At 40.4% G+C, this 14,853-nt stretch overlaps 5 protein-coding genes across 5 annotated transcripts; 1 reads left to right on the top strand and 4 right to left on the bottom strand.

Moving 5' to 3' along the window:
• Positions 1 to 151: 151 nt before the first annotated feature.
• On the top strand, positions 152 to 1,334 carry MELLADRAFT_106873 (uncharacterized protein; the record flags this gene model as incomplete). Its single annotated transcript, XM_007410484.1, has 5 exons — positions 152 to 431; positions 546 to 577; positions 609 to 727; positions 833 to 1,134; positions 1,213 to 1,334. The coding sequence occupies 5 exons, from the start codon at positions 152 to 154 to the stop codon at positions 1,332 to 1,334; spliced, it is 855 nt and encodes a 284-aa protein (XP_007410546.1).
• A 1,913-nt stretch (positions 1,335 to 3,247) lies between these two features.
• MELLADRAFT_106872 (uncharacterized protein) lies at positions 3,248 to 5,430 on the bottom strand (the record flags this gene model as incomplete). The annotated part of the gene is made up of 4 exons (XM_007410370.1): positions 3,248 to 3,870; positions 3,973 to 4,622; positions 4,715 to 4,853; positions 4,935 to 5,430. 4 exons carry the CDS (start codon positions 5,428 to 5,430, stop codon positions 3,248 to 3,250), a joined length of 1,908 nt encoding a protein of 635 aa, XP_007410432.1.
• Positions 5,431 to 8,049: 2,619 nt separating this feature from the next.
• Positions 8,050 to 8,570, bottom strand: MELLADRAFT_106871 (uncharacterized protein; the record flags this gene model as incomplete). The annotated part of the gene is made up of 4 exons (XM_007410369.1): positions 8,050 to 8,122; positions 8,187 to 8,222; positions 8,287 to 8,346; positions 8,422 to 8,570. The coding sequence occupies 4 exons, from the start codon at positions 8,568 to 8,570 to the stop codon at positions 8,050 to 8,052; spliced, it is 318 nt and encodes a 105-aa protein (XP_007410431.1).
• Positions 8,571 to 9,726: 1,156 nt separating this feature from the next.
• On the bottom strand, positions 9,727 to 9,903 carry MELLADRAFT_87345 (uncharacterized protein; the record flags this gene model as incomplete). Its single annotated transcript, XM_007410368.1, has 1 exon — positions 9,727 to 9,903. The coding sequence occupies one exon, from the start codon at positions 9,901 to 9,903 to the stop codon at positions 9,727 to 9,729; it is 177 nt and encodes a 58-aa protein (XP_007410430.1).
• A 1,123-nt stretch (positions 9,904 to 11,026) lies between these two features.
• MELLADRAFT_116589 (uncharacterized protein) lies at positions 11,027 to 13,817 on the bottom strand (the record flags this gene model as incomplete). Its single annotated transcript, XM_007410367.1, has 11 exons — positions 11,027 to 11,762; positions 11,882 to 12,060; positions 12,127 to 12,168; positions 12,240 to 12,283; positions 12,375 to 12,508; positions 12,579 to 12,716; positions 12,809 to 13,055; positions 13,122 to 13,256; positions 13,355 to 13,483; positions 13,542 to 13,655; positions 13,722 to 13,817. The coding sequence occupies 11 exons, from the start codon at positions 13,815 to 13,817 to the stop codon at positions 11,323 to 11,325; spliced, it is 1,698 nt and encodes a 565-aa protein (XP_007410429.1).
• Between the last annotated feature and the right edge of the window lie 1,036 nt (positions 13,818 to 14,853).

Here is a 14,853-nt window from a genome sequence, read left to right as displayed (position 1 = left end):
GGTCTTCTTAGAATATTTTAGACCCTGAATCTTCCACGAGATGGGCGAGCAGCATGTATCATGGCTTCACCGATGTACATTCCATTTGGAATGTTTCGTGATTTCCGAATCGCATCTCCAGGTCATAAACCAGATATGAATTTGGCATGTGATGGCCCGGAGCACCCGCCCTAGCGAAGCGAACTTTTCAGCACTCAATTTGATAGATCCCTTTCCTTCGCCCGCTACCAAGTCTCTCCTGACCGTCCTCATCTTGATGGTCGCAATTTCCATTAGTGGCCGCACGTCAGATGCTCCGCTGCCGTCGCTCATGGCTGTCATTCATAACGCAAGCTCTTCAGACCAGTCCCGTACCTCCATCGCCAATGGCTTGGTCGACTTGCCACCTTTGTCACCTCATCTGGTGGAAAAAGCGACGTTGATCGCCAAAGGTTCGTGACAATACCCTTAAGTCGAGTGTTCAATAAGCTGATATCAGCCGCGTAAACTTTAGCGAAGAGGTCTGAAGTGTGAATCAAGACATTCTTTTCCCGTTGATGATGTAGCCAAACCTCGCTTACTGACTTTGAGTCGACGAGTGAAGGAAATATGTGTTTGAAATAATTCAGCACCCTGTACGAGGATCTGCATTTGATCCTGCAATGGACTTCATGTGGGATGGCGCTCCTCCGGTGGTACCCGCGACCCTTGCAGAGCTACAGCTACGGGATGAGGAAGGGCGATCGTTGTAAGCATGATGCAATCTGTCCCCCATAAATATGCGTACTGATGCCATCAAGACGTCAAGTGATATTAATGATTCAGATTTGACATGCACGCTGGAACTGATGAGGGTCGAAGGAGATGAGGTCACAGAGATTGATTTCCACGAGCGCCAAATGAACCAGATTATGATCCGCCCGGTCCACGTTGATGTCCATGGAAGCGGGACTCTTGCAACCGTCTTTGCCTTTGATCAAGTCCAGGTTCCGGAAATAGGGCACTATCGATTTCGCCTGCTCTTGCGCTGCCGCTTGCCAAATGAATTTACCTGCATTGGCACTGATCCCAATGAGGATGATATCATATCGCTGCAGGCTGTATCAAACTTGTTTGAAGTTGTACCGAATGAACGCTTCGAAGCCAGAGACGATGGTGAGTCGAGTGTCATTTGATATGATGATTGGACGTGCGGCTCATCACATCATTGTTTGCTTCTGATAAATCGGCAAGTCATGACGCCTATGAGTCGCCGAATGGACAGAGCAGTGGATGGTTTCTATGTACCTCCAGCTTATAGAATGTCGGCGGAGGCGCTCACCGGCAACAGCAATGACGAGTTGACGAACGGATGACCCAGTTTCGATGTACAAACGCTTGGCTTCAGAGTGAATCTAACGACGTCCCACGTACCGGGATGCGTACCAACATCTCCTAAAGAGCATCACAGCACAGGATGGTGGATTTTTAGTCGGGAGGTGAAGTGGCAAAGTTGGGAAACTACATGAGGGGTAAAAGTCGACGCTCGCACGCTCAAAAACGACAATCACACCAGCCCCTCCTCGAGGACCGGAACGCGGCCGCACGGTGGGGCTTACAGAGTTAGTTAACTCCAACGAGTTTTGAAGGGTGGTCGATTCGATTTTTTTACTTGATCTTCGCGCAAAATCTCAGCCTTTTTATTTCAGCCTTTCGTAAATTTGGACATACAATATGTATTTTATTTGCTTTTCTCCTGTTACCTATATATATCATCAACGCGTTCATCTTGCAAGGGCCTTTAGTTACATTCATTTCAAATTTTCCCTTTCCTTTGTTATATTCCATTTCTTTCAAGTTTGCATTTAATGCTATGGATCTTTCTCTACCTCCTGGTGTAAATGTCAGAAGTAGTCCAGGTCGAGTCCAAAATCCCCAAATTGCACGCAACCAAGCTCGGTAGGAATTGAGTATCCACTTATGGCGCATAGAAGGATGTCTGGTACAAGTTCTGCATCAATCAGCATAACCCAAATCTCAAATTGTTCCAAATCCACTGTTCAAAAGGTCTGATGTAGCACCCCAGGGCTGTCCAGTCTAGATGATCACATATATCTTGGATCCCATGGAGGCATCTACTTTCAGGCTTCATTCCTGTGCAAAGGGTGTGAAGCTTGAACAAGTCTTGAGGATTGACAAATGGTCCTCTCTTCCAAGCCTTGACGCACTGTCTCTCTGTCTACCTTGTTCAGCGTCTGGAGGATAGTTGTTATTTTATCAATGTATATTGGAATCTTTCTTGATACTGACACCATTCATATTAACATAAATAGAGAAAAAGTTAAACCTGGTTGAGCACTTCAAAGACATCACGAAGAATGGTTCAGAAAACATATACTTTTCAAGAAACTTTGCCTCAAAATTCTTCACCGAAGAAGGTGAATCCATGTACCCACCCAACTATGTTTCAAACTCTTTCCAGTGCCATATGGAGCTTTGTACACATTTTGTTATTGATCACTGGTTTGTGGTTTATGTAGACTTTTACCACCAATGTCCATACAAGACTCTTCTTTAACAAGATAAGTATTTCAATTCTTTAAAATTGGTATTCACAAGGTTTCATGTACAGTCAACTCACAAAAGCTTGACCAATTTTGCCCGCCAAACTCGAGCAAATTGGCGGGAAATTTGTGACGAGCTTTGGTGATTTGACTGTAGTTTGTTTTCTCAAATTTTCTGGCATAATTGTCCAAAAAATTTATACTGTCATGGTTTCTATGGCAGATCATCACAGGTAGGAAGTAGTCATATATTTTGTTGGTATGACAGAAACAGACAAGAAATAGGGCTCTACCAGTCCAACAAGAACATGGCTTCGGGTTTTCATACCAGACCATGCGGTCATCAATCCTCAAGATACAAACTCTTGGATTAGATAGTGTACTCAACTGCAAAGTGATCAAACCAGGAAAGATACCTTAGCTGGCTTACACGACACATTGTTACACTCTTGATAAGCTTCCACATGAGCTCACACCTCTTGCAACATCAAATGCAGAGTGAAATGAGGATTACAGAGCTTCTAATAAAAATGTTTCAAGATCAAAGCTTATCATAGATCCTTTTAGAGATACAAATTACACTTCAAAAGATTGATGGATTCAAGAAGAATCAAATCTGCTCATAAAATACAATATTTGCGTTTTTGTATATTCTTTACATTTGAAAACCAGAATCAAGAAATTCCAGATCAAGAGAGAGAGAAAAAACCTTCAATTCTTAAGATTCATTGTTTATACTTTTCTTGCCAATGATATACCTCTCTACTTAGATCATCCATTAATTCTAATGTTTTAGAACTAACAACCGGTCTAGAAATCCCATCAAATTTTCCATCCTCTTCATCTTCAGGACTTCTCCTATTACTATTGCTACTACTACTATTACCATTTCCTATTAAAGCTTTTTGAATTAATTCACTTCTTTTTTCTCTTTCACAAGTCTCAATTTGAACTTTTTGTAAATAATCTACAATATGTTTTGATCTCTTCTTTAAATCTGCAATCGTGACTCTTTTACCAGGAAATTTCACTTTAGTGGGTGCTTCTAAACTTTTTCCTTCTAAACAAATAGGTTCTGGTGTTGAAGTTGGTAATAAATATGATAAGTATCCTAAATGATCCGGTAATCCCCATCCGGTTATTGATTCTGATGGGGTTGGTTCTCTTACTTCGGTTAATTTCGATTTACGTGATTCTTCTCGAGTTCGTTTTGTTGGTGATCCTCGTTTTTGGTACCCGGTTGTTTGATTTGTCGTGGTTTGAGATCCACTTGTGGCTTGATATGATGGATTACTGGTCGATTGTTTGTTCAAGAAAGGATTAGAGGCTTTTGTTTTAACAGTTCCGGCTGGCAGTACCCATTTCACAAGAGAAAGTAAGCCAAGATGCCCAATAATTCATGTGAAATACTAAAGCTAGACCAAAGCATGTTTCAGCAGGAAAAACTTACTTGATTCGTCCGTTTCTTCGTTTTTCCGGGATCGCTTAGTTTTGGCGCTTGTCGGGCCAGTCACCGGTGCTGCAGCACTAGAAGCTTGTTGTCTGCTGAGACCTAATGTCGAAAAGGAAAGAGCAGGAGATACTACTGAACTACTAGGACTGATCCGAGGTCGTTTGGTCTTTTCTTCAGCTTGTGGTTCCATATCTATCTTAATATCTTCTAGTTCTTCAGCTTGACGTTTCCGTTTCGATTTATGTCCTTCTTTGGTCGGTAAATCCCCTGGACTAGTTACAGACTCGCGATCAGCGGCCAAATGCTCTTGTGGTAAACTTGGACTTCGTTCACTTCCACTGGCTCTTTTACCAGTCTTTTCATCGTATGGACTAGCTTTATGTGGCGTTTTATTGATACCAGGAGTAGGGGTGAGATCGACAAGCATATTAGATTGACGCCGGGTTTGAGCGAATATAGGAAGAGCAAATCCTCCAAGTGAAACCTGGTCTTCTGGTTTGACTCCTGCATCAGTCAAGAAAGCTGCCAAGGAAGCTGCATCAGTGTGAACCCTTTCACGACGATTTGTAGCAGTGGCTGGAGCTGAGGTAAGAGATGGTGAACGCTTAGGGCGGGCTGCGTTTGAAGGTGAAGATTTCTGATATTGCCTATTGTGAAAATGTAAGAGTCGGCGTGGTCAGAAAATCAATAAAAGGTCACGGAACAGGATATAAAACGATCACATCCAGTAGGAACTTACCCAGTGATGTGTAAATCAGGTCGACACAGTTCACAAAAGTAATCACCCGGGAATTCAGCATAGAGACCAACACATGGTCCGTGTTGCCAGACTGAACATTTGTCACATTGAAACATGATCACATCATTTGCTTCTTCATCTGTTCAATCAATTAAAGCGTATGTTCAATCATCTGATATGCAATAGAAAGATTAAGAAAACTGAATCATCATCAACTTACCATCCTCACAGCATACACATCGTGTCACCGCTGATCCACTTTGTTCTTGATCCGCATTCTCCTCAATAGGCGCGTCGCCATCGTTATTCGAAACCGGTTTGGCTGACGAAGGGTTTAGATGCTGAAATGTTGGAGAAGAAGGATCCAATTCGGTGGTTTGTAAGACTTGCTCTGCAGCCTTTCGCTCCCGTTTTTCTTTCTTTGAATTCAATGAAGACCTTCTTGCTCCATTCGAATTAGCAGCAGAAGCTTTGGTTGATTTCCTGCCACCTGTTTTGGCTTTCTTCGTGGGTAAGGGTTGAGGGGCTGGGGTAACTACAGTGAGATTGGATGGTGTTTCTTTTGGATTAGAGTGTTCTGAAGTAGCTGAATCATTAGTTGTTGTGCGATTTCTAAGACGACTTGGAGTTAATGGAATCTGATTGGATGAATCTGATGGATGTTGATCTAGACTTGAAGGTCTGATAGGTTTGAGTTGGGTTTCTTGATCAGCCATAGTGTGTTGTTTTTGAATGAGTTTGTGCTGTTGAGATTGAGTGAGGTTAGCTGAGATGTTGTCGATATCTAAAAGAGTAGGTCATCAAGTGAGAGTTGGAAGAAGCTGAAGAAACTCTCTCTTGACCGTTCATGACCACTTGAATGTCAAAATGTCATCTTTCACAGTCACCTGTCACATAAACATTACATATCACTTTACATTACAAACTTGACCTAATTTACATGTATAAACAAAGGCATGAGGCATGCACACTGCACACTGCACACTGCACAGTCACTTTGAAGACTTGTCCATCCACACATCCACACCTCCTGCAGAAAAGTTATGAAGACATCCAAAAAATCTTATTCAAAATTTTCCTCCTGTCTCCGTTTTTGCATGTTAGTTTATATCAGATGGTGACCGGGTCTAGGGTTTTGTATTTCCATGCTTTGATCTTCTGCGCAAGATTAAAATCATATGACAAATTTTTCTGATCTATAAGATTGAATTTGTGGTACTTCACAAATTGAAGGAATATTCTTTAAAATCCTCATTAACCTAAGAGAGTTTCCTTCTGATGATTGGAAGGGAGAATATTCAATAGCATTGTTATCAGATTTTCATGAGCATCCGTCTGCTGCTCAAACAAAACTAATTGAGCTTGAAGATCATTTAGATTTCTGGGAAGATGTCTATCAAACCTTTGTCAAATCAGCTGTTTTCAATCAATATGAATAAATTAGAAGGATGACACTACAGAACACTTATTGCAAAGATCAGATGCCCAGATGGAACCCCAAAGGTAGCCATCAGGTGAAGAGAACAAGATCCAAAGCAAGCCATCAGAAGAAGAGACAAAGTTTCAAAGCCAGCCACCAAATGAAGATATGAGACCTTTCAAGTGGGAAAAGTCATTACATTTAGAGCAACAAATTATTGAAGCATTAAATCAGCATCACATCAGCAATATTCAGCATTAAAAGTACATCAGAATGTTCAATTATTTCATGCATCAAATGTTATCATTGTTTCTGTGGGGAATCATTTTATGCTGGTAGTGTCATGAAAATATGTGATACATACAATGCAACCTGAAGCTCATATGGCTTCGCTGAGACTCTTTGTCCTTTTAAGTTCTTTTAAAGCTAGTACTATAAGCCTGTCAATCTTGTTCTTATCTATGCTGAAGGTGATAAACAAAGATAAGAGGGTGGTCAAGGATTCAGTTGCTCTTAATGGGAAATATGTATTAATAGTACTCTTGGTGGACTGCGGCAACTTTGAGATGATTGAATGCAAATGCTACATGTAGCCAGATCAATAATCTGTTTGCCAAATTTATCAACTCAGACTCCAATCTGAAAGAGGTGAAAGGCCTTGTCACCCCAACACTTGATCATGAAACTTTGACACACAAAGTAGTGCATTGGGAACCTTTCTGATTTGCTCATTCTTGTACTCAGGACTCATTTTCCATCACACTAGCTGACAAAACAAACAGAGTGAGTGGTTCTAATCTGCCTGATCTCTTGAAATCAGTTATCAAGTTACGGTACTCAAAGCTACCTATGTACACATATATAGTTCTCCAAATATAGTTTTTTTGTTCTTTTTGTCAGATCTAACAATCATGTTGGTCCAATCCTATTGCCTCATTTCTCCCTGATCAGGTGTTACTAACTCATCATCTCATCCAGGACTTGCCCTCATTTTGACTGGCCTAGCAGATGACTTTGTATATGGATCAGACCAGAAAGGCTGGCTTGACAGGGACTGAGGGCTATTGCTTATAACTTCCATCAGAGATTGCTCATTATATGCATCATTAGATTGCAGTATATATACTGTACCTATCTCTCATATCTCTTGTCTCCTCACCAATTTCTCTTTTGTATTGCTCAACCATCATCTGCTCATACTCTGTTGTCTCACTTGTGTACTGATCTGATCTGATCTCAGTTCCCTGACACTTTTGGCAGGTAGAAAAGAAAAGAATATTCATAGTTTGGCTGACAAAAAAACTATATAGGGGAATTAGCTTAACACAAGCCCTCTCTGTGTGGCCATGTCCACACACCTTGCAGAGAGGCTTGGGACTAGTCATGAGTTCCTGGCACAGAGACTCCAAGGATCAAGTTGTCTGAGACTGAAGTCATCTTTTGCTTTTTCCTGTCTTCCTCACTGATAAACAACACTTTTCCTTGCAGACCAAGATTTTCAGCATCACTTTGTACACATCTTGTTATGCTCATATCTTAGAAATTCAGGGTAATGCAGCCAGTCAATCAATAACCTTTAAATGAGGTTTAGGTAAATTGTCTGCTGAAGAAACCATCACATCTATTATTGCATCTAGTGCAAGACTTTCAAAACCTGTTAATTATGGATCAATTGCTTTGATACAATCGGACTTTGAATAATGACCTGGTGATGGATTGAATTCCAATGAGCAAAGATTTTTTGGTAAATAAATCAAAATGCTAAGAAACTAATTCGAATTTCAAGGGGCTTGTCTTTAATTGTGGAAGTTTCTTCTCGATTTAGAAAAGTTCAAATGGACTGAAAAAATGATAGAGAGAAAGTAGAAGAAAGCTCTTATCATAAAGTCTGACAGTTGATATCACGAGATCATCTCTAACTGCCTTCCTTGCTCTTTGGAGTGTATGGAAGGCCGTACTTCTGGAACGAATAGAGTCCCCAATTATGCCTAAAATGAAGGTTAATCAGCTCTGAGATCCGCGAGGCCACAATTGAAGAATTTTATGACTGACCTGCGCTCGTAACGTACAGAAGCTCGAGTGAGAGCACTGAAGATGGAAATAAGATGAGCCTATGAGTACTACATATATTGCAGTTCAGGAACCGACTAACCGATTATCTATTGCAATGGAGCTTCGCGATCTCAAGTTTCCTACTTCGGTGTGCGGTATGCTGATCCCCAAAATTCGGCAGAGGATGATTAGTAACTCTGATTGAACGGACAAGGCTTTGAGTAGCCATGCTTACATTGGGAGGGGTGAACTTGAGGTGATAGCTATCAAGAGCGTAATACAAAAATTGAAAATCAGACGAATGCTGAAAATGATTGCAAAATCTGAACTGTTCTTACTCGCTAATCCAACCAAAATGATACAAAAGTTGATGGCCAGATGCATTTTTGAAAGCTCTTGTTTTGTGACTTGAGAATATAAAGATTTCCAGATTTCGAGGGGGGAGTTCGAATCCTCAACAAATATATAGCCTGCAGGGGGGGAATGGCTCGACTACGTTAGACTTTCTTTTACGGTGAGATGTGAATATATAACATGCACGAATCAAAGAAGGCTAAATTGCGGCAATCCAGCTAACTCAACTGACTCCCTGCCCAGTGCCGAAGCTGGGACCAGACATATGCATGAGAATCATATGATGTACATAGTACGTCGTTCTCGAAAAGCTTCTCCAAGTTTTCCCGCCAAATTGCTCGAGTTTTGCGGGAAAACTCGGACAAGCTTTTCGAGAACGACAGTAGTACTTACTCCCAGGAAGGCTCAGGAGGCTCAATATGAAAACTGACAGATTTAAACTGTTTAGCTTGAATTCGTGTGCAATAACTTTAAATGAATCAGTGTGTGATAAGAGTGCAAATCAGAACACAACTTGGGAGACGGACAGGGTCAAAATAAAGAGAGTTCACGTTGATGACTATAAATCTAGATGCTGTATCAAAACATCCCTTGTGCTTGGTATTTGTCGGATGTTCATCTGGCAGGGGAAATTTCGGGAATGGTCGGCATTGAAAACTGGGGGCTGCTCACAGCGGATAGACAGGATTTGGGGGTGCTATGAATCTGATCAATGGGGGTGTGCAAGGATGTGCTCAAAGTTACGAGCTGATAGATAACAACTGATTTGCTCACGATCAACATGATTTTTCAGAAGAGTTATCACGGCCTACTCCGAAGCCATGAAGGTGGTCGCATACATAGGTGAACATGACATGTTTCCTTGATATTTGTTGCATTTCTAAGATCAGGTTACCAAGGCTGTAATCCTACAGTAAGGTATGGGTGTTCGCATAGGCCTAGAGTGGTTTAGATCACAAGTCTGCACTATCAGAACTTCATCAAGCTCAACCTGCGGCTGTGTTCCGCCATCGGTCACTGGTTGAAGGATTCTTGAAATTACATCTAAATTTTGATAAATTTTACTTCTTGAATAATGTGTGAATAAGACTCAAACAGAAGAAAAAAGAAGGTAGAATTATGATACCCACCACTAGAATAGGGTAAATGATATTTCTAAACCTTGGATAAGAAAGATACTTCAGAATCAGACAAACAAAATGTAAAACAAAAGATGGTCCCAATGGATGGCCAACAGGCTCTTACTCCATTTGATAAATTCTGGATGTGCCATGACTTTATGAGGTTCAAATCTTAACATCTGTAATCCTTCCAATGAGATCCCTCTGGATAAAGCCACATAACTTTGTCCTAATAAAACCATCAAAGATCAGAACAAGTACTGCAGAAGTCTGATTTTAGGAAAAAAACAACACAAACCTTTGCCAAACACTTTGCCTAGATCTAATTTTACGTGGCTCAAGGTCTAGCCTTGATTTTTATAGATTGAAATTGCTCAAGTCAAGATCAATGGGAGCTATGTAACAACAAAGTAGATTTGAGAAAGATCAGCCTATCTGTCCACATTTCATTCAATCAAATCATGTGGTTTGATTTGTGTGTATGTCACATGTAATTGTTTGGATTGTACCTCCCCTTTGGCATTCTCAACTTTGAATTCTGCATGCTTGACCCTTATTCTTTCGATACAACCAGTTGGCAACTTTCAAGTAACTTCTGGAAAGCAATTCCAGGTACCAGTTATGGCAGACAAGGCAGCAGATTTGGTCAGTTGCCTTAAGCCTTGTGCTGATTTGCCAGTCAACTATTTGTCACAGGAATCTCCTTCATCTGCCGCTGGAGTAGTGCCACCAAGCTCCTCACCACTCTCCACCTTGCTTACTAATCCATTCACCAGCCAAGCTGGACTGTCCTTGTAAATTTCATTGTTGATCATCATTACCTGAGCACACACCTTCAAAACCAACTTATCAACAGCCATTGTGTTGTTGAGGTCTCTTACACTACAGGGATCTCTAGATAAAGGTGGTATGATTCAAATCAACAGGTTTGAGAGCCATTGATGATCAGAATCAGGAGATCTTTAAAATAGGCTTTAGGAATCAAAGATTGAAGCACTTTGGTAAGAATTTGTGATCAATATTCATAGTGTCTTCTTGAAAGGTTTATTCAAAGATTCATAAGGTCAGAAATAAAATCAAAGCATTATTAAGATTTGTAAAGATCTTTTTGGAGGTTTTTGTCAAAAATGTTGGGTTTTCTTTTTCTTTGTCATTTATCACACTATCATCTTGTTTACCATTATATGTAAGAATTTGACGTAAACAAGCTCAACACTGTGGGAGACAAAGCTTCAAAATAACAACCTTAGTAAAAGGTCAAACACACTATCAGCAGTGTTGAGCTTATAAGACTCATGTTAAGTTAAATCTATAGAATATCAGTTGATTCTCAAACCAAATTAATCATCGATCTCACCCAAAAATCGATACATCATCAAGAATCAATTACTGAAGAAAAAAAATAGTAAATGTATTTTTTTTTGGTTTACATTCAAAAGACATGAATTCATATAAACCTTAGAAAAGAAAACAAAATACAACAAAACCAACAAAAGAAAGAACCCAAAATATGTAAAAAAAAGGGGGAAACAAAAAAAGAAATCATGAAATGATTTTTTGTTGTTGTAAGAAATGGAAATGCTTCTTATGCTTCTTCTTATGTTTTTTTGGGAAAAATCAAATCAAATTAAATTGAAAAAAAAATCAATCAGATCTTTTTTTTACACATAATCAAGTGAATCAGCATCATCCGAAAACAAATCATTATCATCTTCACCATCAAGACCTCCCATATCGAATCCAGAATCATGATGTAAAGCCCAATGATCATGAGGATGATCCATGATATGAGAAGCAAGAACTGGTGCTTCATGACTACCACTAGTAGTAGGTATAGGTGTAGGTGGTTTCTGAAACACATCTCTCAACAAATCTGCCGTTTCTCTTCCTGCTGGACTTAGAGCCGAAATTAAAATCTCTTGTAACGTATCACTTGACATAGCTGCTGTTAAGTTTTCTTGTAAATATTTAGCATAACCACTTCGTAGTTCTGTATACTGAACACACATATCGGTTTTGATTTCATTGAAGATATTCGAAGGTGTTAAAGATTTGATGATCTGTTGCCTGCATAACTTTTGTAATTCAGGCATGATGAGTTCTAAAGAAAATGGCAAGATTTGAAGAGTGTCAGTGTCTGGAGTACATACCAAATAGTTGGAAGAGCCAAAAGAAAGGATCGAAGCAAGGAATTAGAGAGGTTCTATCCTGAACACTTACTATCAGCCAAGATATACATGCTCTTAGGGCTAGTCGGAATTAAATCACATTCTGCCATCGTGATTGAGGTGCTACGATTATCAACAAATGATTTCCAACTCTCAAAGTCTTCCCCTCGTTTTCGAGCAGCGCGCTTTTCATTTACGTATGTCGACCGAAGTGGTGCGAAACGTATGGATCTACAGTATCAAGCGCATAAGTACATCATGGTAATCTGCATAAACAATGATGCAAATTGAACTGACCCGCTAAACATGTATGTCAACAGTGCTCGATATGTTGGATAACTGGAGGATCGAAAGGTAATGAATACGACATCAGTGCTTTTCAAGTACGAATGAGACAAAGAGAGACGAACGGTGTGTCAGTGACTACAATTGTGGCCTTGAAACGCTCAGCGGGCTGAGAAAAGACCGAGAAAGGTAGGGTTAGCCTGATGGGCCATGAACCGAGGATTCAAAAACAACAGATAGAGTTGAAAAAAGACACAAACCATCTCATACTCTTCGAGATCGTGATCTGGATCATCCGCCTCATCGTCCGAGTCGCCATTCCACCAACCATGTGAATCCCCGTCCGTTGATTCGTCTGATTCGATTGTGGGATCAAGAGAGGGATCTAGGTGGACTGGATAATTCAGATTGTGTGAGTATGACCGCATGTCATGATAATGACAATGGTACCAATCTGGACGTACCAAGAGCTGTGGAAGTCAACGGCTCCAATGCCTGTGATGAGGGTGAAGGTGAAGGATGGTCTAGCTTTGCTTTCTTGGGCTTGCTCGGTGAATAATCGCTGCTGTTACAATTAGTTTCTGCAAATTGAGAGTCCAGCACTAAAAAGTGAGATCAATAGGTAAGATGATCAACAAAGAGGTCAGTTTCAAACTGTCAAACGTAAATCTATGTATCTTCCAGCAAGACTTACAGTTTGCAAAATACTTGACAGACCGAAGAACTGTTTCCAGAGCATACAAATACTTCCTACGACCAGACCTCTGAGGAAATACAAATCTGACGGTCTCTAGACAAGGGTCATTAAACAACCGAGAATGAATGCCGAGGAGGGTTCCAAGATTTGAGACCAGATGACGATGTTCACGTCGTTCTTTCAGTAGGCCACTGATATCGGGATCTTGCACGTTGCGAACATAGATAGTCAACACTAAGACATCCTACAAAGAGTGAGATCGCAATCAAGTTTTGTCCTCTGCTGATTGAGTGATGGATTGTAGATTTACCTTAGTCTGCTCGAGGATATCCGTGAATCGTTTGATAGTACCCAAATCAACAATAGTTTTGGATTGAGCTGCACGTCCTTTGGTAAAGACCCGAGATGTATCAAGGAATGCACCAGGTGAGGAAGTTGTTCCGATCTAAAGGTTACAATGTGAGCAAGATGAGTTCATGTTATTGATTCAGCTTGAGCTAGTTTAGGTACAGATGACAATTTGTTCATGTGACCAAGACCTACATTCATTCTCCAGGTTACAGTTGGTTGTGCGTAATGAGCGGGTTGATGTTGTGTGTGAGTTGGATGAGGGGCTACTTCAAGTTTTAAAGTATCGCCTGAGCCAGGGACTTGAACGGTGTATATTGAGACCTATCAATCAGTGGTTAGCAAGAAACTCAAGATGTAAGAGATGATGATCAAGACGAACCACTCCAAGGATATCGTGCCGATTAGGATTGGTGATGTTATGAACCCATCGATAATTCCCTCTTTGAGATTGTTCTTTGATATCTTTTGCCAGACCATCGACAACGTATTCGGCCTGCGTATACACAAACCAAAAGATAAGTTTGTGAGTTTGAATGTCAGGCTATGTAGATTGACCTACGATAGGACCAGATAGTTTAGCTTGTAATTTAGAAGGAGTAATGAGAGCATGAGCTGGTAGACCTGGTAGTCCATGGAGTGGATGATTGTGAGCCATGATGATTAAAGTGAAGTTGAAGATGAGAAGTGTTGGGAATTCAAGCTGATTAGTCAAAGTTTGCAAAAAGAAAAGTCTGGTCAAGGTTTTAACCTCTAAAGATGGTACTTAATATGCTACTTAACAGGGTACAAATCTACTTAAAGTCAACTCATTTCACTAAATTAAACTTCATCAAGCTTCATTAATGCTGAACCAGTGAAAAAAGCTGAAAGACTCCTTTCCAAATCCGACGCAGTCCAATTATGTACCATCCACAACCACAACCGGGTCCGGAGTCACTAGTAAAGCACCAAGATCTCAATGGGATTCAAGAAGCAAATATGACAATCATATCAATGCGATAGGCACATATGAAAATATCATCCTTCCTTGTTTTGCACATTGCGTGAAGATATTTTACAAGGATATTATGTCATTCTAGAACCTAGTATTTTTCGAGGGGCGCCGTCGCAGCCGCGCGAGAGTGGCTTAGTTAAGCTTATATTTCCTCACATGTTTTAAAGATTGCCAGCTTACAAGTCTTGAAGGGGTAGACTGCAGTCTAGCTGAGGCTTGGTATCTAAACCACAAAGACCTGAGGCTTTTTGGCTTCAGTCGGTTTTGTTTTGGATCTCAATCTTGATTTGACTCTGTCTAAGAGCTCCAATTATGCCGCTTGCGCATTATATCTTATGCCGGAAATCTTCCATACCTCATGGTTTGATCTGGGTATTTGTAGATGATTATAATCTTATGTAGAAACAAAAGTGATTTGAAATGAGGTCAGAAGTCTAGATCTTTTGTGCTAAGATAGATTTTTCATACTATCAAGTCTCCTAGCAAGGCACCCTTTTTATTGCACTCAGAGGTAAGAGCTTCTGATAAAGGCAAGCTTCATAGTCGTAGAATCAACCCTGCCACAGCAAAATACTTCACCCAGCCTCTGACGCAGATATCCTGATCAATAATGTTTTTCATTCAAGTCACTTGTGTAGTTGAGGGGTGGGGAATTTGATGGAGGTAATTGAAGAGGTATCGATATACCTGGAGATTC

The sequence above is a fragment of the Melampsora larici-populina genome (genome assembly GCF_000204055.1).
Source record: "Melampsora larici-populina 98AG31 unplaced genomic scaffold MELLAscaffold_20, whole genome shotgun sequence".
Lineage (NCBI taxonomy): Eukaryota > Fungi > Basidiomycota > Pucciniomycetes > Pucciniales > Melampsoraceae > Melampsora > Melampsora laricis-populina.
The sequence above is the reverse complement of the archived record's forward strand: the minus strand, read 5'-3'. Positions and strand labels throughout refer to the sequence as shown.